Source organism: Globicephala melas, chromosome 20, assembly GCF_963455315.2.
Source record: "Globicephala melas chromosome 20, mGloMel1.2, whole genome shotgun sequence".
NCBI classification, from domain to species: Eukaryota; Metazoa; Chordata; class Mammalia; order Artiodactyla; family Delphinidae; genus Globicephala; species Globicephala melas.
Window position 1 is genome coordinate 11,685,292 of NC_083333.1, and position 27,056 is coordinate 11,712,347.

Here is a 27,056-nt window from a genome sequence, read left to right on the forward strand (position 1 = left end):
TCTCGGGCTATGATAGCTCGGTGAGGCCGGCGCGGGAGGTGGGAGACCGCGTCGGGGTCAGCATTGGTCTCAGCCTAGCGCAATTAATCAGCCTGGTGAGGGCGCACGCGGGGAGTTGAGGTCTGGCCCACTAGCCGGCTGGGGGGCGTGGCTTTAGGCAGGGCGGGACCCAGGGACCACTGTGGGCGGGGTCCGGGGCGAGGCCAGGCTGGATGACTGACGGGCCATTAGTAGAGAGTGGGTCGAAATCGGACCAATGGACAAGCTGTGGGCGTGGCTGATGGACGGGCCAGGATGGGGCCGGGCAGGATGATGAACGGGCCTGTGGGCAGATCTCAAAGTGGAGCTGGGGCCGATGGACAGGCCGGAGAGCGGACCTTGGGGCGGGGTCATAGGCTGGGGCGGACCTTGGTGCCGGACAGGGTCAATAAACAACAGCGGGCAGAGATTCACTCCGGCCGGGGCCGGGACTGGTAAATGAACTGGCTGGCTGTACGGCCAGCAGGAAGTTTACGAGATAGAGGCGGAGCTTAAGCCAACGCAGTTTATAGGAGGTGGGGCTTGAACCCAAGAGGGTGCGACTCAGAAAAAGAGGGGAGTTTCCAGGGAGAGTTTACCCACCGAGCCCCTCATTTCTCTACACTGACATCATATCTACCCTTTAAACTTTTCCATTCTAGAACGAGAAGGATGAGGAGATGAGCACAAAGGTCTACTTAGACCTGGTACGGAGACCCCCGCAGGGTGGGAAAGGGTGGGCGTCCCGCTGCCTTTACAATTTCCTCGAATGTCTCGCCCAGTAAGATTTTTTTTTTTTTTTTGCATCACGGCCTCAGAAAACACATTTATAACTGAAACAGAAGCTTCAGGAAACAATACCTATCTTTACTATGGGAGCTGCATTCCATGCATTTTTCATTCTAAATTTTTTTTTTTTTAACACTGGTTTGGGGCCACTCATTTGATTCCGGACCTATGAAAAGGGTCGTTAACTGCAGTTTGAAAACCACTGTTTTAGAGGCTAGCGTGCAACCCCCTCGTTTTTACAGAAAGAAGAAATTGGGGCCCGATGAGAGAGAAGGGGAAATTAGTTGATAGGGTCCCAAAGAGTGCAGGTGGAGTCTTAAACAGAGCCCCGGCCTCCAGAACCACAGACCATGCCTGCGCGGCTCTCCTCCCTTGCATTCCCTGCCCGGACTTCCTTCGCACATCCCAAGACTCCATCCAGCCTCCAGCCCCAGACGGCCCCTCAGCCTCTGCTTCCCTAGGAGTGGACTGACTACAGGCTGAGCTGGGACCCTGAGGAGCACGAGGGCATCGATTCACTCCGCATCACTGCCGAATCCGTGTGGCTACCAGACGTGGTGCTCCTAAACAAGTAAGGATGTTCCCAAAGTCTGGGAGGTGGGGTAGGGCCTCTGGAGGGGCGCGGCCTCCGGAGGGAGGGGCCTGATCCCAGATAAGAAGATTCTTTCCCTGCAGCAACGACGGAAATTTTGATGTTGCTCTGGACATCAGCGTCGTGGTGTCCTCCGACGGCTCCGTGCGCTGGCAGCCCCCGGGCATCTATCGCAGCAGCTGCAGCATCCAGGTGTCCGGGCCCCACCTGGGAAGCTCAAGGCGCTCCTAGAGACCCTCACTCAGATATCCCTCCTCCATTATCCCCATGACCCTCACGTCTCTCTTACCCTTCTGATTTTCCGTTGAGTTTCATCTTCTCTGTCCACTTTCATTGACTTTCAGTCTTCCTCAGTGACCACCCCCCTCCATTGTCCATGACCTCCCCGCATAACCTTCTTATTCCTGTGACTCCACTTCTCTGTGATCTTCCCCTGGTGGTCCCTATCTCCCTAGTGCCCCATAGCCTCTGACCCCTGTCTGCCCTGTGACCTCCCCAACTCCCCCAGCCCTGACCAGCTCTCTGGCAGCTCTAGTGATTCTCCACTCCATCCAGGTCACCTACTTCCCCTTTGACTGGCAGAACTGCACCATGGTGTTCAGTTCCTATAGCTATGACAGCTCAGAAGTCAGTCTGCAGACCGGCTTGGGTCCCGATGGGCAGGAGCGGCAGGAAGTGCACATTCATGAAGGCACCTTTATTGGTGAGTGGGCATGGCTCCCATGTCCATGGGCTTTATGATTTCCAGTTTCTAACAGGCTGATAAATATACTCCATCAGTGAGTCCCTGTGGGTTCAGCAAGATAGGTATAACTGTCTATATGTTGTGGTTATGGAAATTGAGACTTGCTCAAATTTATTAGAGATGGGCTTTCCAGCCCAGGGACCATATCTAGCCCCTTATGACATCAGTCCCTCCTGCTCTAGGATGTGGCAGAGAAAGCCATATCTGGGAATTCCCTGGCGGTCCAGTGGTTAGGACTCCACACCTTCACTGCTGAGGGCCTGGGTTCAATCCCTCATTGGGGAACTAAGATCCCACAAGCAGCGCGGTGGCGCAGTGAGGCAAAAAAAAAAAAGAAAGAAAAAGAAAAGAAAGCCGTATATCTGGCACCAACAAAGACAGGTTCCACATCTGTGTCACCTTCTCTTCTCCCCCGCCTCCGCCACCCAAGAGAATGGTCAATGGGAGATTATTCACAAGCCTTCTCGGCTAATCCAGCCTCCAGTGGATCCTAGGGGAGGCGGGGAAAGACGGCGTGAAGCAGTCACCTTCTACCTCATCATTCGCCGGAAGCCTCTCTTTTACCTGGTCAACGTCATTGCCCCATGCATCCTCATCACTCTTCTGGCCATCTTCGTCTTCTACCTGCCACCAGATGCAGGTAAGAGGGGAAGGGGCCCAGCACTCCTTCTTACCAATAGCTCAGGTTCTTGCTCTTCACCCATAATACAGGGAAGGTTTTCCTGCCAACTCAAGCCTTCATGAACTGTGCTTCAGCAATCTCACCCAGGTTTTCCTTTCAGGAAGAGCCTTTGCCTCTGCATCCAGATTTCCCCTCCAACCTCAAGCTCTACCTCCCCTCTGCTGCTCACTTCTCTGCACCCAGTAACTTCTGAACTCTTCCCTTCAGAATCCTAGGATCTCATCCTTGGAACTGCCACTCCTCTGACCAACAAACTCCCAGGCTTAGCTAACGCTTCCTTTCCCTTTCCGCATTCCTGGCATCCTCCCTCCCCCACTTGTCAAATGCCGCCTACTGGTCCCTTAACCTCCTATGTCCCTTGGAAATAATAGCCAACATTTCTCTAGGAGACAGCACAATATGCTAACAGAGTAACCTTGGGCAAATTCCTTAATCTCTTAGTGTCCTGATCTGGAAATAGGACAGTCGTTGTCCCTCCCACATAGGACTATTTTGAGGATTAACTGAGTTAATAGAACTATGCCTGGTACTCTGTAAGCTTTGTGTAAGTGTAGGTATAGTCTTTTCTAATTTTGAGCACTTGCTGTAAGATAATACAAATAATGTGTTACATATATTAACTCAGTTCTAATCTTCACAACTCTGTGAGGTAAGTACTGAATTGTCTTCCCGTTTCACAGAGGCTAAGTGACTTTAAGTCATTCACCTGACATTACACAGAGAGAGGCAGTGTTGCTATTCCAACCCTGCTTAGTACTAGTCTGATCCAGAGACTGATATCCTAAACTCTCATATTCAAAGATGCTTTACTGGGAGTTCTCTGGTAGGCTAGTGGTTAGGATTCTGGGCTTTCACTGCTGTGGCCTGAAAAACAAAACAAAACAAACAAAAAGCACACGCTTTCCTTCTCTCTGTAATCAAGCCCTCTCTCAGTGTAGGGAAGGAGAGTGATGCATCTCTAGAACACACTTCCACATGTAACTTCTCCTTCTTCCTGGAGCAAGGCAAATCTTGGAACCCAATATTACAGGACTAAAGTAGAACAGACCATAATAGTTACTTATTTCAATAGCTTCCATGAAGTTTGCAGCGCCTGTTGTATGCCACAGTAATAACCAGCCACCTGGTATATTCTTACATACTTGGTTTCATTTTTAGATCCTTCGATTTGCTATATAGTTCCTGCTACAGGGGTTGGTCCATTCATTCATTTAACAATACTTGTTGAACATCTGTAATGTGCAAGGCACTGGGAATACATCAGTGAATAAAACAGACAAAAATCCCTGCTCTCATGGAGTTTATATTCTAGTGGGGGAGACAGTCAGTAAACATAATAAACCCATTGGATAGTATATTATTTTTTTTTATTAATTTATTAATTTATTTATTTAGGCTGCGTTTGGCCTTTGTTGCTGCACGGGGCTTTCTCTAGTTGTGGTGAACAGGGGCTACTTTCGTTGCAGTGCACAGGCTTCTCATTGCGGTGGCTCCTCTTGTTGTGGAACACGGAATCTAGGCGCGTGGGCTTCAGTAGTTGTGGCACGCGGGCTCTAGAGCACAAGCTCAGTAGTTGTGGCGCACGGGCTTAGTTGCTCCGCGGTATGTGGGATCTTCCCGGACCAGGGCTCGAACCCGCATCCCCTGCATTGGCAGGCGGATTCCAAACCACTGTGCCATCAGGGAAGTCCTAGATAGTATATTAGGAGAGGTCAATTCCTAAGAAGGAAAAATAGGAAAAGGGTTTGGGGAGGATGAGAATGGGGGTAGGGGTTGCAATTTATTTATTTATTTAAACAATTTTATTGAAATATAGTTGATTTACAATGTTGTGTTTCATTTCTGCTGTACAGCAAAGTGACTCATTTACAGATATATATATTTTTTCATATTCTTTTCCGCTATGGTTTATCACAGGGGTTGCAATTTAAAAATAGGATGGTCAGTGAATGCCTCACTAAAAAGGGAATGTTTGATCAATATTTGAACAAAGACTTGAAGGAAGTGAGAGAATGACCCTGGTAGATATCTGGGGGAAGAAATTACCAGGAGGAGTTAACAGTGAATGCAAAGGCTCTGAGGTGGGCATGTGCCTTGCATATTCAAGAAATAGCCAACGTAACTGAATGAAGTAAGCAAGAGAGAAAACAGTATGAGATGTAGTCAGAGAGCTAATGGGAAGGCCTTGTAGACTTCAGTAAGGACTTTTATGCTAAAGGCGATGGGAAGCCACTGGAGTGATATGATCTGATTTACATTTTAAGGGGATCAATCCGGCTGCTCTGTTGAGAACAGTCAGCAGGGGGGCAAAGGATGAAGCAAAGAGGAGGCCTTTGTAATAACTCAGATCTGAGGTAATGGTGGCTGGTACCAGGATGGTAGTGGTAAATGTGATAAGTCATCAGTTTCAGGATATATTTTGAAGATAGAGCCAATAGGGTTTGGTATGGATTGGATATGGGATGAGAGCGAGGAGAGCTGAGAATGACTCAAAGGGATTTGGCCTGAGCCACAGGAAAGGTCGAGTTGTCATTTATGAACTGAGGCAGACTATGTGGGGAGTCGGTGGTGAGGGAATTAAGTTTTGGACATGTTAAGTTCGAGATGTCTAGTGGACACCCAAATGGAGAGGTTAAGTAGGTAGGTGGATACAAGTGTGGAATTTAGGGGAATCAGTCCAGGTTGGAGGTATAAATGTAGGAGTTATTTGCATGCAGTTGGCCCTTCCAAAAGCCTGTCCTTGAGTGGGCTGGAAACACGGTCACTGATTATGCCAGGGAGATTGCTTTCTGGCAAAGCCTAATCCTTCCGCCTTCCCCTCTGTCCCCCAAGGAGAGAAGATGGGGCTCTCGATCTTTGCCCTGCTGACCCTTACTGTGTTCCTGCTGCTGCTGGCAGACAAAGTGCCTGAGACCTCCCTGTCTGTCCCCATCATTATCAAATACCTCATGTTTACCATGGTCCTCGTCACCTTCTCAGTCATCCTTAGCGTCGTAGTCCTCAACCTGCACCATCGCTCACCCCACACCCATCAAATGCCCCTTTGGGTCCGTCAGGTAAGAAGATCTCCTCTCCAACCTGTGTTAACTCTCAATCCTAGTATTTGGCTTTTTGTCCAGGTATCGCTCCTCCCTCCCACCGACTTCAACCTTCCCTTTCACAGACCTGAGGGAGAACTACAACTCCTGGTAGAGTGTCAAAGTGCCAAGGTCTTTGGGTGTTGAAATGTTGCCCAATTAATTTTATCCTCCCATCATTAACATTGCGTAGATCCCAGACTCTCTTCATCAATACTGCCCATCGTGGGTCCCAAGGAAGCATTCTAAGGGTTAGGTACTATCAGGGTGGAAGCCCTCAGAACTTTTCTTTCCAGTCAGGATGCCTCCTAACCCACTTAAGAACTCTTGGGCTGTGTAGTTGCATTTCATCTGTGGGACGCATGCACGCATGCGCAGGAATGGGCACGTGCCGTGGGGGTGGTTGGCGGCTTCCCTTCTGGTCTGAGAGCATAAGAGCCCCCTCCAATACGCCTCTTCTTCTACTCTGCAGATCTTTATCCACAAACTCCCTCCATATCTGGGTCTGAAGAGACCCAAACCTGAGAAAGACCAGATACCGGAGCCACCTCCTATACCTCTCAGGGATTCTCCAGGAAGTGGCTGGGGTCGGGGAACAGATGAATATTTCATCCGCAAGCCACCAAATGATTTTCTCTTCCCCAAACCCAACAGGTAGTATTTACTCCCCATCGCCCACGTAGAAGGGAGAGGGAGAACTACACTTCCCAGGAGACTGTGCGGAGGCAGGCGTCCTAAGCTCCCGGAGGATGTCGTGGTTGAGCATCATGGGACTTGTAGTATCCCTTCTGTTGCCCACTTTGCAGGGAGGTGGGAACTAAAGCGTAAGGGAATAGGAGGAATTGCGGAAGGCTAGAGAGGTCGCCGCTGTCGGAGAGAACCTGAAGTGCTCTCTCACGTTTTGAAACTTGGATGGGCGTTGGAGGAGGGAGTCGGGGCGGGGCCTAGAGCACCCGCGCAGGCCGTCTTTGCGCCCCGGTCGTGGCCAAACAGACTTGCCTCTTCCAGGTTCCAGCCTGAACTGTCTGCCCCGGACCTGCGGCGATTTACCGATGGTCCAAGCCGGGCTGTGGGCCTGCCTCCCGAGCTACGGGAGGTCGTTTCCTCAATCAGCTACATCGCTCAACAGCTGCAGGAACAGGAGGACCACGACGCGGTGAGTCCAAAGAGGGTGGGCCAAGGCAAGGCCTGGGTGGCCTTGGCTCCACCCACAAACTTAGACTCCGCCCCCAGCGCTCGATTTTATTTCTGATTGGAAGTTTGCCTCACTTGGTCCCGCCCCCTGGTTTCCGACTTGTTCTTTACTCACCTCCGTCGCCTGCAGTTTTGCTCTCTGCTATTCTGCGGGCCCGCCCTTGTCTCAAAGCCGTGGTAGGAGGACCTGGGTGCGGTACAGGGCCTTGGGGCCGCCTTCCCTGGGGGTCTGGAGCTCAGGAACAGTTTCCTCTTCCTACCCCCAGCTGAAGGAGGACTGGCAGTTTGTGGCCATGGTGGTGGACCGCCTCTTCCTGTGGACCTTCATCATCTTCACGAGCGTCGGGACCCTCGTCATCTTTCTGGACGCCACGTACCATTTGCCCCCTCCCGACCCCTTTCCTTGAGGACGAGAGGGCCGAGACCGAGGTTCTCGGCCAGTTGAATTGAGAGTTTGGTAGTACTCTCAAGTCCCATCCCTTTCTGCATCTTAAGTCCTTCACTAGGAGTCCAATCTTCTCATCATTTCGTTTCTAGGGAGGAAGCCCAAGTGGGACTGGGCAGATGGGGGCCTTGGGCCCACCTGAAATGCACTATCCGATTATTTACTCTTTGGCTTCTTGAAGAAGCTCCATTGGATATTCACATCTAGGTTGGCAATGAATGGAACAAAGTACAAGAACTAGATTGTAAGCCTTCTGAGGGCAGGAACTATGTCTGTTCACTGTAATATCCCCAGCACCTAGCACAGATCCTAACCTATACAGCCAGTACCTCTGGTTGAATGAATAGGGAAATTTTTTTTCTGTAAGGAAGTACACTAAGTAATAGTGTTTATGTTTGCATGTCGGGACTAGTGGTCGTTTTTTCTTTGTTTTTACTTTTCTGTAGTTTATTGTATTTTGTAATATGTATTATCTTTAGGATAAAAAAAAGGTTATTTCTAAAAGGATGCATTTGTAATGAGGATAAAAAAAGCACACTGTAAAAACCTTAAGTTCCAGCTTTGGTGCTCAAACTTTGGACAAGCTACTAAACTGCCCTGTGCCTCAGTTTCCCCATCTGTAAAATGAAGCTAATAATAATATCTGCTCCCTAGTCTGAGGATCATATGAGAAGATGAGAACAAAAGCATTATACAGTATACATCAGAGGTTACAAACTGGTGTGTTTCGTTTGGCCCATGTTGTTGGCCAGCAGAATTTAAAATTTGAATTGGTTTGCTACTTTTAAAATGTGGATATTTCACAGAGAAATTTGGATTTCTGGCTTCTCTTGAAACTTTTTAAGAACTACAGTAGCACCAGGTCTGATTCCCCTGTTGGCAGCAACCTGCTAGAGCTGATTAGTGGCTGCCCACTCTGGTCAAGGTATTTGTATCAGAATTCCTCCAAGGCCCCACCCACCTAACCACTCATTTTACTTGCCCATGCCTGCATAACACTAGACAAAATACAGGGGAGGGGAGGAGGGACAGGGAGTTGAAGCCCGTGGGAGGCCAGGAGTGGAACAAGAAAGGGTGTTGGTGTCTCTTATGGCCATCACACACTTTGTGCCTGTTTCCTTTCAGTTTGGAGAAAGGGCTTCATCTGGGAGATGAAGATCTTGTGCCCAGCAGGCTCTGTGAACTGGACTGCGTTAATGTTTCTGCCTGAAGGTCAGAGCAAAGTCAGCTTTAGCCTAGTGGCTGCAGCAATTACAGTGAAGTACCTAGGGTCAACAGGCTCTCACGCCTACTCAATTGCTGGAAGTTGGTGTCCTAAGAGGGAGAATAGGGCTACAACTTGTAGGGATCCCTGTGGGACAAGGTTAGCATGTCCCTGTCCAGCCAGACCCACCAGCCACGCCAATAATTGCACCTGGCATCCCACTGCGGAGCACAGTTCGTTTGTCTTGTTGGTTTATTGGCCTAGAGAGTTGGACACACACACAAATGCGGAGATAAATATTGGTCAGTTTCTCTAAATCTGGGTCCTCACTACGTATAGAGCTAGAGTCTGTAGAATTCTAAATCTTGCGTGCTGTGGCACAGAACCAGTGGCCTTCCCACTCCACCGTCACCCTTCTTCCCAGGGAACATGGGGAAAGAGGGCACAAACTGACAAGACTTAATAATTTTCAAAAGACAAAATTGCAAAATCCCAAATTTCCAACATGTGAAATTCACAATATTCAAGTTCCCCAACTCCGATACATGTATTTTAATCGCCATTTCGCCACAATCTCCTTTGTTGCCCAGAACCACCAAATTCTGGAAACTATTTTCCTAAATCATATTTTCAAAAAAATAAATGTCTACATTCTCAGTTCTCCCAAAATGTCCATGGTTTTAGAATTTTGACCTGTTCTGAAATTCAAATTCCCTGGTCCATCCTCAACCCCTTCCATCTCTGTGCCTTTTTGCCTCAGAGGAGTGCAGGTTAAGGATATAGGGGGACTGTTATCGCATCTGCCCCCTGCCTCCAAGGCCTTCCTCAGTCTCTCTTGTGGTTCCGCTGTGTGTATATATATATATATATATATATATATATATACATATATATATTTTATATATATAATTTGTGTGTAGATATATATGTATTCTTTATTATGTACTTTTATTCGCAGTTTTTCTAAAGTGCCAGAAACAAGATTTGTGGGAATTTTTTTTGTGATTTTTTTTTTTTGCATTTTTCCCCGTTTTAAACTTTTCTCCCCCTTAAAAATTGGAACTCGGTATGGTACATTCAGTAGGAAACTCTTCACTCGGACTGTGGCCAAGACCAAGAAAAGTGCAAAGAGACAGAGGAGGAGTGAAGGAGCGACACTCCTCCGTGGTTAACATTCAGGGAGCCTGTCGAAAACCTCCCCTTTCCGTATGCTGGGAGGGCGAGAAGAGGCAGGAGGTTGGTCCTGTCCCTCCCCCCAAACCCCCTCCCTCCAAAAGCCATGATCTTGCCCTTTCAGCATCAGTTGAGAGGGCAGCCATCTTGGCCCCAAAAAACAGTAGCTGAGAAAAAGGCTGCCATTTTGATGACAACTTTTCCCCTTTTTAAACTGCACTCCTCTAATTCCCATTTTTCAAATTTGCTCCCCCAAACTGGCTCTCCCCTCGTGAGCTGTTTTTTTTTTTCTGGGGGGGGAGGTGGGTGGATGGAAAATGTTCATCCAATCACAGAGTGGGGAGGCCCAGTTATCAAAGAGAATTAGGAGCAAACATTTCTTCAACTCCCCCACTGGAAGGAAACATAGGGACCCCTGACCAGGGTTAACTAGTGCAAATTAGGGATTAGGGACTTATAAGGTCCCTGTACCCCATCCCTAGGCTGGGATCTTTGGGCGTGGGAAACTGAGTCAAAGATGGGGTGTAAGGTGCTATTTTGCAGGGAAAGTTGGTGGGGATACCCCAAAGCCCACCAAGGGAGTAGGATGGTTCACCAAAAACCATCTGGAGTGATTGGTGAGGGAAGTGATACTGGGGGAAAAAAGGAGGTTAAGGTAAGGATGGGAGGTCATGTGCAAATCTTGGGCTTACCCACCCATCCAACCCCCATCCATTTTTCTGGCTATTTGGTCTAGTCTGGGAGAAACCATCGGGAAAAAAAACAGGGAGAAAGTAGATTCCCTTCCCCATCCCATATAGAGCTCCTCCCTCCTGGCCCCCAAATCTGGTTTAGCCCAGAAGAGGCCATATGTAGAGGCAGGAAGAGGTGCAATCTACCTACTTCTTTTGCCTTGGAAGAGTCTGGGGCTCACGAGATTTGAGGGTCAAAGTAGGGCTGAGATTGGTGCTGCCCTGGGCTGGGAAAGTACTCAGCCATGGAACAGATAGGTAGCCCTCCCCCCAGCACCTCCTTGACCTGGATGGGAGAGGCCATCTCCAGAGTCTAGGAGTATAAGGAGGAATATGGAAGATCCAAAGGCATGGAAGCCAAGGAAGGGATGGCATCTTAATGTGAAGGAAATGGGCACAGAAACCCACCGTCGGGGAGAATGGAATCCAAAGCCACACTCCCAGGTGAGTAAGTGTCAGGTATCACAATGGTCTGGTCCAGGCCCTGGGCCACAAAGGATGGAATGTGCTGGGAAGCATCTGGGCAAGGGCTTAGAGAAAGCTTCAGAACGAGGGGGGAACATTAGGTGAGACAGATGGTTTCCCCCTAGGTTTACGAATCAGGGGGGCGGGTTAGACATTCAGAGCTGGTGGGGGCTATGAGTAGAGATTCATTTAAGTATATTGCTCAGTTGCCCCAAGGGCTGGAGAAGGGATGGGAGCTGGCCCTGCCCCTCACGGAGGCCATTCCCTGGAGGAGAACTGAGAGGGGAACCACCAAAGATCCCTTCCCAGGTGGTGGGAAAACTACAATCTCACACAAAGCAGCCTGACCCCTGAGCTCCAGAGGCCCCCAAGTCCCTGCACAAGAGTGTGGAGGGGCTCCCAAGGGGCAGGGAGGCCAGGGAGCTGGTAGTGGCGGGGGTTCAGGGAGGGTGGCATCTGGTGAAAGGGGGGATCTGGGCCCAGAGCTCACCCCACATCTCCCTTCTGGGTTCTTTCAACCCCTGCCCTTTCCCCTTCTCCCTTAGGGGGGACTGGTGGAGGGAGAGTTGGGGGCGGTGGAGTTGGGGGGGTAGGGGGTGCTGCTTGAGGGTTGACTGCGTAGCCAAAGACCCCTGGTAGGAAGGGAAGGGCCCCCCCACCCTTCTCATCAGGTAGGACCATGTTAAGAGCAACTGGGAGAGCGGCCAAGTTGCTGAAGTTGTAAGGGTAGGCGGCAAGAAGCTGGGGCCCATAGACGAGTGGGTAGGGCTCAGGGTAGAAGGTGACTTTGGCAGCCCCCATCCCCTCCATCCGGTCCCCCCGCCCAGCCCCCACTGGCCCCTCACTCCCAGCTTTTCCCCTGCCACTGCCAGATTCCCGGCCGCTCCCGATCAGAGCCAGTGGAAATTCCTGCACAGGTGGGTATGCATAGGTACCCCCTCCTGCCACCACTGAGGGCTCCTCCCCCCCTGAGATGACAGGGTCCTGGAGCGAGGCGGTTTTGGAAGCTTCCTCAGCAGCAGCGCTCCCGCCACCCGCCTCCCCGCTGGATGAGGAGACTTGCATCTCTTGGGGAGCCTCCTCCTTGACGTCCCCGGCTCGGGTGCCAACGCAGCCCTTGGAGTAGGCAATGACAGGCGTGGGGGTACCCCCGGGCCGCTCGGCAGCATGCCTCTGCCCGTGGCGGCTCAGGGCGGCTGCCGTCTTGCACACCTTGGCGCAGTGAGGGCAGGCGAAGCGGGTGGAAGGCTTCCGTCCAGCCCGAGAGTTGTGGGAGCCCCCGCCGTGGGCCTCCTGGTGCTTGCGCAGCTTCCTCAGGGTGGCAAATGTCTGGGCACAGTCCCCGCAGCGGTGCCTCCGCTCGCCACGGGCACGCCCTGCGGGGCCCTCGGCCGCCGGGGTCTCCTCCCAGCTCCTCCGTTCCAGCTTCTGTCTCCAGCGAGGCGGCCGGCGGCCTCTGGGCAGCCCGCCGCCCCCGCTGCTGCCCGGGCCTGCGGCTCCAGCCTTGCGCTTGGGCTTGTACGAGTAGTAGGGCCTCCAGAGCTGGTCCTCCCCGCCAGCCTTCGACTCCTCCTCGTCCTCCTCATCCTCCTCGTCCTCCTCCTCGTCCTCCTCTTCATCCTCCTCCTCGCTCTCCTCCATCTCCTCTCCGCTCAGCTCCCCGGGACGCAGGTCAGTTTCTGAGATGCGGCGCTTGACAATAGCCTCCTCACCGATTCGTACAGTGATCTGACACAGTGGAGGTGGAGCCTGCAGCTGAGAGGGACCCCGGCCAGGCCCTGCAGGGGGACCCCCGCCCCCGCCAAGCCCACCAGCTGGCTTGGCCGTGTAGGTCAGAGTCCTTGTGGCCCGTGGGTTCCGGCCCTTGGCCTCCTCCGTGGCTGTGGCTGGGCTGCCGGCTGGGGCTGGGCTGGCTGGGGCAGCTGCAGGCACAGGGGGAGGAGGTGGGTACTCACGTTTTTTGGGGGGCCGTGGCGGAGCAGTGTAAGTGATGACTGAGGCAGCTTGGGCCCCCCCTGTGCTGGCCGGCCCACTCCCTGCTCCACCACTGGTGCTACCCCCATGTACAATGACAGAGGGAGCTGGGTGGGCAAAAGTGATGACAGACGGTGGGGGGCCAGGCTCTGGGGCAGGTGGGGGTCCGGGTGGTGGGCTGGCCGGCATTGCCGCAGGGGCCGGAGTGTTGAGGCTCGGAGAAAGGGGGGCCTCGGGGGCTCCCTGGCTGTAGGTCTTGTAGGGCCGCTTGGCCGCCCGCATGGGGAGCAGGCGGTACAGCTTGAGGGTATTGAGCTTGGGCTTATAGCCTCCATTGGGCGTCTTCTCACTGGCTAGGAGGCCCGGGCTAATGCCATGGAAGGCTCGCTGGTGGGTCTTCAGGTTATAGTAGGTGACAAAGGTCTCCCAGCAGAAGATGCACTGGTACCTGGGCCAGGACGGCATGGAACAGGGCAGGGCCAGAGCCAGTTGAGTCAGGGGCCGTGAAGCTATGGCCTCAGCTTCCCACATCCTCTCCTGCCTCCACTCAGACCTTGAACTGCCCCAGCCATTTGCTCACCCTCCTTAAAGGCTGCTTGTCTCACCCTGCCAGCCTCAGAAAGGACACCAGTCCCAGTACAGTGCCCCCCACTGGCTGTGAGATGCCAGGCCTCAGCTGTTCCGTCTGTGAACTGGGAATAATCACACACCTTGCCTACCTCCCAAAGCCTTCTTCTGAAGCTCACATGACAGAAGGGGGAAATGTCTTATGAACAGGGGTGCATTACAGCTGTTGCTGGACATGCCTGAGCTCCCTAGTCCTGTCCCATGAAGCAACTTTCTCTTCCTCGGTCTCTTCCACATCACCAAGCCAGGACGTGACACCTGGAGGTGCTAATAAACATCAGCGGAAGGAAACGGGGCTGAAGGGAGGCAGAAGGGTGAGTGATGGAAAGCAGGTGAGCAGGGGCTAGTGGGTGAGCAGGCGTCTCAGGATGAGTTTCTAGGCCCCATGCTCTGCCCATTCTCTCCCTTGTCCCTGTGATCCCTGAATGGACAAGATCCCATGTGACCCCTCCCCCCACCATCCCCGGCCGTGCAGGCCACTCACCTGCGTTCCCCGGTGTGCCACACCTCGTGCTTGGTACGGTACTCAGCCAGGGCGAACACCTTCTCACAGTAGCGGCAGGGGTACTTCCTCCGCCACGAGTGTACATTGCTGTGCCGCTTCAGGCTGGACAGGGTCACGTAGGAACGCTCACAGGCCGCGCACACGTACAGCACGTGGCCGCCCACCACCTTCACCACGTGCTCGGGACCACCTCGGAAGCCCACTGGTGGGGGCAGGGCTGAGGCGTCCACTCCTGAAGGGCCACTGGGGCCAGAGCCCCCGGCTCCCAGCCCTGCAGACCCCCGAGTGCTGGCCCCCCTACGACACTGTGCCTCATGGGTCTGCAGCCGCTTGGGATGGATGAAGCTTTTCCCACATCGGGGGCAGGGGAGGGGCCGCCGGGGCAGGGGAGGCTGTGAGTCAGGGGCCTGGGCCTCAGCCCTGTCACCCTCCCACTCCCCGGCTGGCCTAGGCCCAGGCCCGAAGTTGTCTTCTTCAGGCTGCGAGGTGGCCATGGGGGCTGGGGCAGGAGGTGCCCAGGCATCACCTCCCTCCCCCAGGCCCTGCAGGCGGGAGATGCCCAGACGCCGCCCCAGAGCGCCGATCTCTGCCACGGCTGCCCCGTCCCCTCCACCACCAGGTAGTGCCAGCCGGGCACTGTAGATGAAATTGAGGACATCAGAGAAGGCAGCTGCTGGGACCCCTGGCAGCTCCAGGACCCGGGGTGGGGATGAAGCGGGAGGTGAGGGTGGAGGGGGAGAGGAGGAGGAAGAGGAGGAGGAGGAAGAAGCTGTGGTGGAGGCAGGGTTGGGGGCAGAGCCCCCAGTAATTGGTGGGAGGGGCAGTGGGGCTGAAGCGAGCAGGGCCTCTCTGAAGAAGGGACTAGAAGCAGCCAGGACGCTGCGGTGAGCAGGGAACTTGGTGTCTCCGGCTATGAGGGTGACGTCACAGAAGAGGCCACGGAGCCGCTGCTCATTGAGCTGGCGCAGGACGGCGGGGGCATGGGACGGGTCTGTCACCTCTGCTGGGGGGGGCATGGCGCCAGCCTAGATGGAGGAGAAGAGGCCAGGGGAGGATCTCAGAGGCTGGGCAGAGGGCGGGGGCCTCTAAAATCAGAGGTGAGCTGGGAGGGGGCTGGGGGCTGTTGGCCAGAGACGGGTGGAAGGCTGACTGACTTCTGGTCACGGAAGTGAGGGGTTAACCTTAGCCACCCCACGTCCGGCCAGCATCCAACGCCCGTGTGTCAAACGTCGGGGGCTGGTAGAGGCCAGGAATACCTCCGGTCTTGATGAAGGTCAGGGGTCAAGACTTCCAAGCCACAGACTAGCGAGGTAAGCAATGGACACCTCTCTCCCACTGGGAGGGGGAGGGAGGCCCCACAGCCTCTGCTGACCATTTCTCAGGTCTCCCCGGCCTGGACAACACGGCTGCTCTGCTGGCCTGCTGCCTCAGGCCCAGCCTCCCGCGGGGCAGACCTCTCGCACCACCTCACCTGAGAGCACAGCCAACATGGAGCAGAGCGGGGGTGGCTCAGCGAGTCCCTTCTGCCGGGCCTCTTCCCTCTGTGGGGAAACAGAAACCCCGTCCTCAATAAGGGAACCGGACGGGAGGGGACCCAGGAGGTGGGGGGTGGCGCAGTGTGCAGGGCCAACGAGGCCCAGGCTGCTCTGCAGACCCTGACCCTCCTGGGAGCCCGAGAGGTTATTTGCTGAGCTGCCTCCAGTTGGACCTAGGAGTTCACACAAATTATTGCAAAGCCTTGTGCTGCTGGCCCCCAGAAGTACAGGAACAAGATAATTTGCATATTCCCAATTTGCCTCAAAACAATCCAGGAGCACAGTTCAATCCCGTAGGTCCAGGGAAGCCTGCTGGATCACTCTCAAGTCCCTTTGGCCCAACCTTCGGGGCTCAAAGGAAATCAAAGATTTCCATGTTGTCTTTCACTATAATAGTCTCATTTACATATCAAGATAGATTTGTTTGAGCTTTTTCATTGGACCAAGCTGCTAGATATTCAAATTAGGAGAGGACCTCTTGACATTAAATCTTAGAGGGGGTTTCTGGCCTAGGTGCCAGGTGACCACTGAAGACCACGAACTCTTGCACACGTGCCAGCTTGCTCCAATCTCTGAAGGGCACTAAAAGGCCACCAGACCGGGAGTGAGGAAGCTTGGGTCCTACTCCTTATTCTGACAGCTGGTGGCTTTAGGACTTTGGCTTAAAAAGGGGAGGGTGGGGAATGCAACCCCTATCTCTCTCTTGCTGGGAGCCTCATCCAAAAGGAATAGCAGGCAGCCCAAATGTGAGCTGTGTTGGTCACTGCCCAGAAAGCACCTCACAGCCTCGGCTTTGGGGGCTAATTTTTCAGTTGAAGATCTCAATTCCAGAGCCATAAAGTAACTTAGCCAAAGACACACAGAGCTGGTCATAACAGGTGGGGCCTGTTCACAGACCCAGGCCTCTTGACCTGAGAGCAGAGCTCTCGGCCCCTCTCATGAACCCTCCATGAAGCCTGGGAGCCCTCCCCTTGCGCACGCCCTGGGTCACACATGACCTCCGAGGTGTCCTGCGTCAGGAGTTCCTCATACAATTCCCACCCCTCCAGAAAACGCTCTCTTCCCATTTATTACTCATACTATCTGGACTAAGTTGCCTTCCCTCCACAGCCCATTTCATGTTCCCGAAAGACTGCTCTGAGCCCTCTCCTGGAGGACGAGGAGGGTGGTAAACAGGGGTGATATTCAAAAGTTCTAACAATCCCGACTGCCAGGCACACACCTAGGTCAAATGCCTCTCCATCAGTTGAGTTGCTGGATTGCAGGTGGGTCAGGAATCCAAGGGAAGGGGCCCCGTTCGCGGTTTGGTGTTCAGTTCTGTTTGTAAAATGGGGAAAGAGAGCAAGGCCTCCCACTCCCTTCTGTGACAGCCACCAGCCAACAGGGACCCCCAAGAGTTGATGCTTTTACTTGCATTACCCCATTTGTTCCTCATCACTACCCTAAAAGGTAGCAGTTAGCTTCTTGACTTTAAAGTGACAGGCTGAGGCTCGGAGATGCTAGGTCGCTGCCCAAGGATATATGACCAGTTAGTAGCAGGGCTGGGATCTGATCCCAGGAAGTTCGGCTCAAAAACCTGCGTTCTTGATTATATCACATCAGGATGAAGGACATGTTTACAGCTGTGATACTGTGATATAACAAAAAATAAAGTTGACCCTTGAACAACATAGGTTTGAACTGCACAGGTCCACTTACACGTGGATTTTTTTCAATGGTAAATATGACAGCACTGCACGATACGAGGTTGGTTGAATCCGAGGATGCGGAACCTTGGATACGGAGGCCCGATTGTAAGGCTATACTTGGATTTTCCACTGCGTGGACGGTCTGCGCCCCTAACCCGCACACTGTTCGAGGGTCAACTGTAATATATTTGGTCTTTGTCCCCATTGCTGACACAGAGCTCCTAAAACTCTTGTAATTTCCCAAGTAACAGGGGTGCTAGGAGAATCTTCTTCTAACATTTGGTCTTTGAGCCCAGTTCTTGACATTAAGCTCCTCAACTCCTTGGAATTTCCTGGGTGATAGGAGAGTCTCTTGTTCTAATGAGGCGACTCTTGGTGGGATCCCGGATGCGGGCTGGTCACCAGAAAGACAGAGCCATGATTAGAAGTTTGGAACTTTCAGCCCCAGTCCCCCACTGCCTCTGGGGAGAGAAGAGGGCCTGGAGACTCAGGTAATAATCGATCATGCCTATGTGATGAGGCCTCCATAAAAGTCCCTGAAATATGGGGTTCAGAGAGCTTCTGGTTGCTAAACACATCCCCATGGCGAGAGGGTAGTGCACCCCAACTTTGTGAAGACAGAAGTTCCTGTCCTTGGACCCTTCCAGACCTCGCCCTCCGTACCTCTTCATTTGGCTATTATCATATCCTTTATTATATAATAAACCAATAAATGTAAGTATTTCCCTCAGTTCTGTAAGCCATCCTAGCAAATTATCAAGTCTCAGGATGGGGTCATGAGAAAGCCTGATGTCTTGATGGTCAGTCAGAAGTACAGGAGGTCTGGGGAATTCCCTGGTGGTCCAGTCGTTAGGACTCTGTGCTGCCACTGCAGGGGTCACGGGTTCAATCCCTGGTCAGGGAACTAAGATCCCACAGGCCGCGCGGCACGGCCAAAAAACTAAATAAAATAAAATAAAACTAAAAGTTTTAAAACAAAAAAAAACTACAGGAGGTCTGGGCTTGCAAACTGGTATCTGAAGTGGGGGCAGTCTTGTGGGAATGAGCCCTTAACCTCTGGGATCTGATGCTCTCTCCAGGCAGACAGTATCGGAATTGAACTGAATTGTAGGACACCCAGCTAGTGTCAGAGAACTGGTCAGTGTGGGGAGAAAAACCCACACATTTCGTGTCAGAAGTGTCATGAGTTGAGTGTACAGGAAAACAGTTATGTTTTTCTTTCAACAGCACCCACTAGGGCCGCCACCAGCCCATCTAGGATCTTTGTGGAAATTAGAGGAAGGGGAAAAAAATAGAGGAAAAGGCCACGCACAGCAAAGCTTGATTCTGGCCCCCACTCACCCCCTTGGCCAGGCCTGCCCACCTGCACAGCCATATGGGCTTGGGGCCTACTGAGGCATGGCTATGTGCTGACTGCCAAGATATTTGGACAAGGCCTATCAAGGCTTTTTAGAACCACAGAGGTCCAAGGCTGGCCTGGCCCTTGGAGATCATCTAGAACCATCATCATCATGGTACTTGGAGCTGCCATTGATGAGAAAAATATTATGTGCCAAATCCAGTGCTAAGCATTTTATCTGCATTATCTCAACACTCAAAAGGACCACAGTGAGGCAGGGGCTAGTGTCAAACCCATTTTACAGATGAGGAAACTGAGGCTTTAAATACTCTAGACACCACACTTGCAGGTAGAGAGAACGTAGTGACAGGGTGATTTGCCCCTGGTCTCACTGCTAACCAAGCTGGGTTTGGACCCTGCTCTCCTGAGTTCAACTGCCCCACCAGAGGCCACTGCCCTGCAAGGGTTTATGGGAGGTGGAGAAGACACTAGTTATGGGACCCTGGGCAAGTTACTTAACCTCTCTGTATGTCAGTTTCCTTGTCAATGAGGTGGGGATAATGAGAAGCGCCCACTACATAGGGTTGTAAAGAATAAACGAGCTGATGACTGGCAGTACGTAGAAGAGTGCCTGCCATGCAGCAAATGCTCAGGAAGTGCTAGCTCTAATTATCATCTTGGAACTCAGTCCCGGAAAATGGTGGGGGGAAGTGGTGAAGAAAAAGGGGCAGAAATCAGGCTTCAGGGTAGGTTTGATGGCTCTGTGGTTTTTAGTTTGTTTTTACCATTTCTCTACTCTTAACTGGCTGTGTGATCTTAGAGGTGTGACTGAGGTGCAGATCTGAGGGCTGCCACCAGATACACTCCACTTCTTGCTGTTCCCTCTGCCTGGAATGTTCTTTCCTCAGGTAGCCTCATGCCTTGCTGCCCCACCTCCTTTAAGCCTTGACTCAAAAGTCACCTTCCCCCAAGGCCCTCCCTGGCCGCCCCGTACCTCCCCAAACTCCCTATCCCTCTCCCCTACTTTATTTTCCTCCTTGGCATTTAGTAAGACATACTGTTCATTCATCGCTAGACTGCAAGCTCCAGGGGAGGGAGAGATTTTTCTCTGCTTTGTTCACTGCTACCTCCAGTGCTTAGAACAGTGCCTGATACATAGTGGGAGATCAAAAACATTTGGGGTAAATGAATGAACCTGCTTTCTTCAAGTCGTCCTGGAGTGTGTCCACTTTCAGGAAGGACGCCATCCTCAGTCCTGGCCTGACTTGGCCAGGAGCTGGGGGTGGCGAGCGTAACTTGACCACTTCCAGGGTGCTCACGCTTTGCCTGATTTACCTCCAGGGCTTTACAGGCGTTGCCTCATTTAATGGTTTCCTCAGCCACCCAAAGTTGGCATTTATTTTATCCCAATTTTACAGATGAGGAAACTGAAGCTCACAGAGGGATTTACCTTGCTCAAGGTCACACAGCTTGTGAGCAGCAGAGTCAAAATTCAAATCCAGGCCTGTGTGAACCCAGATGCAGGGTCCTTCCCTCTGCCACACTGCCGGGGCCAGCGGGCTACCGAAATCACCACGCGAGGTCTCACGTGCTAAATGGTAACTGTGTCATATCTGACTCCACCCTTTCCCTCACTCTCCACATCCAGCAGCCACTGAGTCTGGTCAAATATGCAACCCAGTTTTTTTTGTTTTTTGTTTTCTTTTTTGGCCATGCTGTGCGGCTTAGGGGATTTTAGTTTCCTGACCAGGGATCGAACCTGGGCCCTCAGCAGTGAGAGTGTGGAGTCCTAACCACTAGACTGCCAGGGAATTCCCTGCGGCCCAGCTTGGGAATGGCTCTGGAAACCTTCCCTTTAACCTGCCTCTGGCCCCCAAACTAGCTCAGGGCCTTGTTAACACTCATGGTCCAAGGCCATGGCCTCCCAGCTCGTCCCCTGCTTCTGGTCTTAGCTTCCACCATCCAGCCTTCCTCTCACTGAGGATCGACGGCCCCGAAGCAGCTCAGGTGGCATCGCTCCTGGGCTCAGAAACCTTCTCGGGCCTCCACTCCGGAATAAAGCTCAAATTCCTCAGCTGAGCATTCGAGTCTAATTCCCATCTTCCTCTCTATTCTTGCGTTGCATGAGTCTCCCCTTAAGCACACGCTGTGCTCTCCATCCCCAGCAGTCCCACACCTCCATGCCCTCGCCCATGCTGGTTCTCCTGCTAGAAATACAACCTTCCCCCCAGCCTCTTCCCCAAATCCCTCCAAAATGTTAAGATCTACGTCAAATGCCATCTTCCTCTTGGCCCTCCCTGACCCTCAGGACAAGAACAATCTCTCCTTTGCCTGGTTCATCAACGTTTTGTGCTCCTGTGGCCAGTATCCAGCAGTGGATGCTAGGTTCTCCTTCCCAGGCTGAGACTCCCTAAGTCACTGTTTAAACACAGCAGTCTTCTGAAATGGACTGGTGCAGGTGTTAAGTTCTGCAGAAATTGGGCAGAAGTGCGTGTGTGTTTGGCGGGGGTGGTGCACAGAGAGGCCCACAGAAAGCTTCAAAAGGGCAGTAGAGGACACATATAAAGAGCACATGATCTGGAATCAGACTGGCTGGGTTCAAATCCAGCTTTACTTCTTACTAGCTAAGTGGCTTTGGGCAAATTACTTCCCTGGGCCTCGGCTGGCTCATTTGAAAAAGGGAGGTACTTAGAACTCCTACTTCCACGCGGCGCTGGGAGGACTAAAGGAGTGACCATACGTAAAAGCACTGAGGACAGTGCCTGGTGCACAGTGTTAAATAAGTGTTTACTGTTGTTATTAACCAAGCCCCAGGAAGGGGCTCAGTGCTGGCAGAGGGCTGACAGTGGCTGGCACAGGCATAGTCCCCAGACTGTAGCTACTTTCCAGGTATGTTTTCCATGTGCTACCTACCTACAGCCCTGTTGGAAGACGGACAGGGCAGGTGATTAGCCCCATTTTAAAGATGAGGAACTGAGGCTCACTTAGGGAAGGTGCCAGCGAGGAAGGGGTAGGGCCCGAACTCCTCAGTTCTAGTCTAGGCCTCCTTGCCCTCCACCAGGCCGTGGTGCACCTGTTGTGCAGGCCTGACATAGCCAGCACGCCTGGGGGGGGCCTGGCCGTAGTGCCCTCCCTGCCCCCATGCACACGCACCCTCCCCGCCAGGCCAGGGGCAGACCACAGCGATATGTACACTTGGAACACACACACACACACACACACACACACACACACACACACACACACACACACACACACACACACACACACACACACACACACACACACACACACACACACACACACACACACACACACACACACACACACACCCCTACAGAAGGGCCTGGGCCCCAAAGGTGAGGAAAACCTGTTCTGAGGAATCTGCCTAGTGAGCAAATTCCATTCCCAGACCCTTCCACGGTCGCAGGAGGGGCCCAGTGTGCATCACAGAAGAGACAGAATAGCAGAGATCCCTGCAAGGGGGCAGAGAGAGGGTTGAAGCAGGAGGAGACTGAAAACTTCATGTTTCTTTTTTCCATTTCAGTGACAAGAGTCACACCCGGCCTTTACATAAACATGGCCAAGGAGCTGCTCCGTCCAAGTTGAGTTTCCTCGCAGCCGCCAGGCCTCTCCACCCGGTGACCCTGACGCGCTGGGCGGGCCGGCGAGGGGCTAGCGCACAGACCCTGCACAGACTAGCTGGGCTGCCCGACAACACCCAGGCCTCCCGCCTGCTGCCCTTGCTCTGCCCCATATTTATCTCCCCTCCTTCTTCATAACATATCCCCACAGCAGCCCCACACGGCCACTCCAACACGCAGAGGCAGGCACGCACACACAGCTCACGGCTGATCTCCAGAGTCCGAGGCCCACACGGCCCTTGTCACGCCATCGCCCTCCCCACAAGTGTTTTCTGACCAGCTTGCTTCCCAGCCCAACAGCACAGATGGGCTCCCACAAACGACGTCACAAAAGAATCCCGTAGGGAATGTCGCAAACACACAACCTTCCCCTCGCTCGGCTGCCCCCCCATCCCATAAACACAACCTGCATGTTCCACCCAGGGCCCCTCACACTGGTGCCAGCCGCCCTAGGGGTACCTGAGACACACCCTGGGGCTTCTCACTTCCTGCACGACCCGCGGGACCTGAGTTCTAGACATGCATCCCCCCGCGCCCTCCCTCCCCTGTGCCACCTGATCGTCACATGGACCCAAGAACCCATCCAGCGGGCCATCCTCTCCGAGACTGGACCACACCTCAGCGGGGCCGCATGAACGGGACCGGACCCGACACCTTCCCACTCAGACTCAAGGGTACACAACTGCCCTCTCCAGCTGGGCACACAACACCCTGCACTCCGGCGCCCTCCACAGCACTTACCCCTCGCCAGCTACGCAGAAAACAACAGTTCCCAAATAGTTCATATGTGCAGCGCCAGACACATATGTGCAAGAAAACACACGCCGGTGTAAAACATAAAACCCCACACCTAACAAACTCCGCCGGTACTGTGCCCGGCTTCAAATGCGGACCTGTCACCCAAAGCCACAGGGCCACATCTTGTAATTCTGCCCCACAACACTGGACTCTCTCTGTCTGGCTTTCTGTCCCCATAGCCTGGGAGAGCCCTGCAGGACCCCTGGCTGCCGCACCAGCCAACAGTGGTGACCAGGAGAGGTTTACCTTGCCCCACAACACAGGAGGAGACACACAAGCTCCAGGACTCACAGCCACAACCCTGCCCCGACGGCGCGGCGGCTCCGGGTCGCCTGCTCGCCCTGCGCACCCCGCACACCCCAACTCTAGGGCACTCGGCGGCCCACCCCTCCCCCCACCCCCCTGCCTGGCTCCTACGCCATCGCCCTCCCAGCGGCTTGCAGCGCCGGCCCGGGCTCACACCCGCCCCGCCCCACCCCAACGTGCCCCACAGGGGGAGGGGGACACTGGGCTGCAGAATTAACCCTTCAAGCGGGGAATGAGCGCGGCCCTTTCCACGGCCCCAGGCGATCGCGCCCCCCGGCCGCCGCTGGGTCGGACGCCGTACCCGGGCCCCCTTAGTCGCCCCCCCCCCAGCGCCGTGCGCGCCTGGAGGCGGGGCCAGATTCAGCCCCCGACCCCTGAGCCCCCAGGTCAACCCCAAAGGGGAGCGGTCGCGGCACGGGACGTGGCCCGGGCCCCCGCGGCACCGGGCAGCGGGGAGGGGGCCCGGCTGTTGGCTCCGGTCCGCCCTGGCCCTGCCCGGTTCGCCCCGGGGCCCACCTGACTGCGATGGCGCCGCGTCCGCCAGGCCCGACTCATCACCGTGGCCGCCACCGGCCGCTCCGGTTTCGCCCGCCTCCAGCTCCGGCTCCGGCTCCGGCCCCGGCCCCCCCAGCGCCCGGCCCCGGCCCGGCCCCGCCGCCGCCGCCGCCGCCGCCGCCGCTGACATCATCGGCTCCCCCCGCCCCGGTCCTACCCCCACCCCCACCCCCGGAAACAGTACCCCCCCAGCGCCGCCGCCGCCGCCGCCGCCGCCGCCGAGAGGAGGCTGGCGCAGCGCAGCAGGCACAGACACCAGGCTCCGGGCTCGGGCTCGGGGCGAGCGCGCCCGACGGCCTGCGCCCGGACCGATCCCGGGAAGGGAACGGCGCCACGCAGGGCGGCCGGACGGGTGGGCACCGAGCTAGGCGCGGGCCTGGCTGCAGCAGCAGCGGCGCGGGGCCGCACGACCACCCACTCCCTGGGAAGGGGTTTCCCCCCCCCCCCGCCCCCTGCACGCTCTTCACTCAGTGGTGCACACCGCCCAGAGCACGCACACCCTCTCCGCAGACACACAACGTGGCAGGCTCACAATCAGGCCCAATGGGACCCGCAGACCCAGGCTCAACACACTCAAAGGGGCAGCCCTGGAGAAACACACACACACACACACACAGACACACACACACACACACACACGCTCCCTCTCCAGAAATGCACAGGGCCCCCCCCCCGACCCCCCAGGCCGCGAGCTGGGAACGCCCCAGCCCTACAGAACAGGTACACGTAAATGGCTACCAGCGCAGATGAACACGCAGCTTGCTATTTTGTTCCCACCGGCAGAAACATCCACATGTATATACTCTGCGTAAATGCAGAGGACTTGGTGTGGACCTCCTGGGACAGCACCAACACCACCAGGTGGAAGCACACAGAGGAGAAACACATTCCTGAAACTCCAGAGGGACAGTCCCAGAGACTCCTCCCAGGTGTTCAAAAATTCAAAACTCAGGAGAAAGAGGAGCTGGCCCTCAGAGGTCCTTTCCATAAAACCTTTCGGAAATCGGGCAAGACATAAATAAATTAACTAAAAACCGAAGATATCTCATCACAGAGGTAGTTGAAAAGAGGAAAAAAAGAATCAGACAGACTTTGGAGTCACAAGAATGTAAAGCAAGCAGAGTTGGAAACATTGAGAAAATCGGCCCACCCCCACCTCAGGGAGGTTCCAGGGAAGAACTCCGCCACCCCTCCAACCAGCTCACAATGGCTGGAGCTCTGAAGGGCCCAGGGCCCCTGAGCCAGGAGGAGAGGAGGAAGTCCAAGGGAAAGATGGTGAGTGTGGGGCGCAGGGGCGCACAGCCCCCTTCCCTGTAGCTCCTGGCTGCTCCCTTCCCCCTCCTTCTCTAAAACTTCCCAGCTTTCCTAGACACCCACAAGCAAAATTCATAATGGTGTTCCCAGATGTCCCTGGAACCTGTGACATCACACAGATACACAGCATCTGAGGCCGCCTCCCCTTCCTCAAACCAACAGAGCATCCCTGGGTCCTCTTTTTCTCCTCCCGGGAACAACTTACCCAGAGAAACACGATGCTCCAGGACTGCTCACTCCCTGCTTCCTGCTTTAGAGGCTCCAGACCCACACTGTACCACCTCATCCATTTTTCAGGCCCTTTCTAGCTCCCAAGAGTTCCTCGGCAAGACAGCCTGCCCTTCTACTGCCCTACAGGGTCCCAGAACCCAGCCTGACATTCGCCCTACCCCTGGTCCCCTGGACTATGGCTGCCCTAATGCCCGCGCTCCTTTCTCCCTAACAGGCTGGCTGTCACCCCTACTTCAACCTGCCCGACTTCACCCAGCCATCACCGCCCTCCACTCCGTCCAGCCTCCCCTCGCACCAGCGCTGCCGGCCCTCTGATGTCACCAAGGGCCTGCTCGTGGCCCTGCTGGGTGGGGGCCTGCCCGCTGGCTTCGTGGGCCCCTTCTCCCGTATGGCTTACCAGGCTTCCCACTTACCCTCGTTGGAGCTGCTCATCTGTCGATGCCTCTTCCACCTCCCTATTGCCCTGCTGCTGAAACTGCGTGGTGACCCCCTCTTAGGACCTCCCGATGTCCGGGGCCGGGCCTGCCTCCATGCCCTGTTCAACGTCCTCAGCATCGGATGCGCCTACAGTGCGGTTCAGGTGGTACCCGCTGGCAATGCTGCCACCGTCCGCAAAGGTTCTTCCACCGTCTGCTCTGCTCTCCTTGCCCTCTGCCTCGAGAGCCAGCGTCTCAGTGGCTATGACTGGTGTGGCTTGTTGGGCAGCACCCTGGGACTCATCATCATCGTGGGACCTGGACTAGGGACACTGCAGGAGGGGACCACAGGCCTCTACACTGCCCTGGGCTATGTGCTCACTTTCCTGGGTGGCCTGGCACTGTCGCTGGGCCTCCTGGTGTACCGCTCCCTGGACTTCCCCTCCTGCCTACTGACAGTGGCCTTCCTGTTTGGCTTGGTGGGGCTGGTGGGCTCCGTGCCAGGCCTCTTTCTGCTGCAGACCCCCGTGTTGCCTAATGATCCTCTGAGTTGGAGCTGTGTGGGGGCAGTGGGGATCCTCGCCCTGGTCTCCTTTGTGTCTGTCAGTTATGCGGTCACCAAGGCCCACCCTGCCCTGGTGTGTGCCGTCCTGCACTCTGAGGTGGTGGTGGCTCTGATGCTGCAGTATTATGTGCTCTATGAGACCGTGGCACCTTCTGACATCATGGGGGCAGGGGTCGTGTTGGGCAGCATTGCCATCATCACCACCCAGAACCTCAGCTGTGAGAGGGAAGGTCAGGTGGAGTGAGATCGAACTTGAGAGCCTGGGGGTGGGGTGGGGGGGACTGGGTAAATAGAAGGAAAAACTGGAATACAAACATGTGAGAACAAGTGACTGTAAAAGAACTGGTGTGGGAGAGTGACACCCCTTGGAGTCAATGGTGAATTGGGGACTCAGTGGAGAGGGATTGCCTAGAAGACTGCCTGGAAGACCTGGAACAAGCCTGG

At 54.5% G+C, this 27,056-nt stretch overlaps 3 protein-coding genes across 9 annotated transcripts; 2 read left to right on the top strand and 1 right to left on the bottom strand.

The window, feature by feature from the left end:
• The first annotated feature begins 341 nt into the window (after positions 1 to 341).
• CHRNB1 (cholinergic receptor nicotinic beta 1 subunit) lies at positions 342 to 9,877 on the top strand. Of its 5 annotated transcripts, XM_060291210.1 has the most exons (10): positions 342 to 554; positions 681 to 725; positions 1,269 to 1,378; positions 1,483 to 1,591; positions 1,955 to 2,102; positions 2,575 to 2,784; positions 5,659 to 6,014; positions 6,376 to 6,557; positions 6,912 to 7,059; positions 7,364 to 9,877. In XM_060291210.1, exons 2-10 carry the CDS (start codon positions 699 to 701, stop codon positions 7,502 to 7,504), a joined length of 1,431 nt encoding a protein of 476 aa, XP_060147193.1. In that variant the 5' UTR covers positions 342 to 554; positions 681 to 698; the 3' UTR covers positions 7,505 to 9,877. The 5 variants fall into 5 exon arrangements, with proteins under 5 accessions (XP_060147193.1, XP_060147192.1, XP_060147194.1 ...); XM_060291209.1 differs by having other exon boundaries at positions 342 to 725; XM_060291211.1 differs by having other exon boundaries at positions 342 to 725; positions 1,982 to 2,102.
• ZBTB4 (zinc finger and BTB domain containing 4) lies at positions 8,976 to 24,176 on the bottom strand. Of its 3 annotated transcripts, none has more exons than XM_030862183.2 (4): positions 24,048 to 24,176; positions 15,693 to 15,762; positions 14,201 to 15,246; positions 8,976 to 13,537 (listed from the first exon to the last, which is right to left on the bottom strand). In XM_030862183.2, the coding sequence occupies exons 3-4, from the start codon at positions 15,235 to 15,237 to the stop codon at positions 11,602 to 11,604; spliced, it is 2,973 nt and encodes a 990-aa protein (XP_030718043.1). In that variant the 5' UTR covers positions 15,238 to 15,246; positions 15,693 to 15,762; positions 24,048 to 24,176; the 3' UTR covers positions 8,976 to 11,601. The 3 variants fall into 3 exon arrangements, with proteins under 3 accessions (XP_030718043.1, XP_030718046.1, XP_060147191.1); XM_030862186.3 differs by lacking the exon at positions 24,048 to 24,176 and adding an exon at positions 23,472 to 23,603; XM_060291208.2 differs by lacking the exon at positions 24,048 to 24,176 and adding an exon at positions 16,979 to 21,868.
• Positions 24,057 to 26,856, top strand: SLC35G6 (solute carrier family 35 member G6). The gene is made up of 3 exons (XM_060290780.1): positions 24,057 to 24,438; positions 25,287 to 25,358; positions 25,844 to 26,856. Exons 1-3 carry the CDS (start codon positions 24,057 to 24,059, stop codon positions 26,854 to 26,856), a joined length of 1,467 nt encoding a protein of 488 aa, XP_060146763.1.
• Positions 26,857 to 27,056: the final 200 nt, after the last annotated feature.

Coding starts and splice junctions, on each gene's coding strand:
- CHRNB1 (XM_060291209.1), top strand. CDS start 699: ATGAGCACAAAGGTCTACTTAGACCTG. Junction 2,103..2,574: donor TCATGAAGGCACCTTTATTG/GTGAGTGGGCAT, acceptor CCGCCACCCAAG/AGAATGGTCAATGGGAGATT. Junction 7,060..7,363: donor AACAGGAGGACCACGACGCG/GTGAGTCCAAAG, acceptor TCCTACCCCCAG/CTGAAGGAGGACTGGCAGTT.
- ZBTB4 (XM_030862183.2), bottom strand. CDS start 15,237: ATGCCCCCCCCAGCAGAGGTGACAGACCCGTCCCATGCCCCCGCCGTC. Junction 13,538..14,200: donor TGGCACACCGGGGAACGCAG/GTGAGTGGCCTG, acceptor GTCCTGGCCCAG/GTACCAGTGCATCTTCTGCT.
- SLC35G6 (XM_060290780.1), top strand. CDS start 24,057: ATGGCGCCGCGTCCGCCAGGCCCGACTCATCACCGTGGCCGCCACCGG. Junction 24,439..25,286: donor CACGCAGGGCGGCCGGACGG/GTGGGCACCGAG, acceptor CCCTCCAACCAG/CTCACAATGGCTGGAGCTCT. Junction 25,359..25,843: donor GGAGGAAGTCCAAGGGAAAG/ATGGTGAGTGTG, acceptor TTTCTCCCTAAC/AGGCTGGCTGTCACCCCTAC.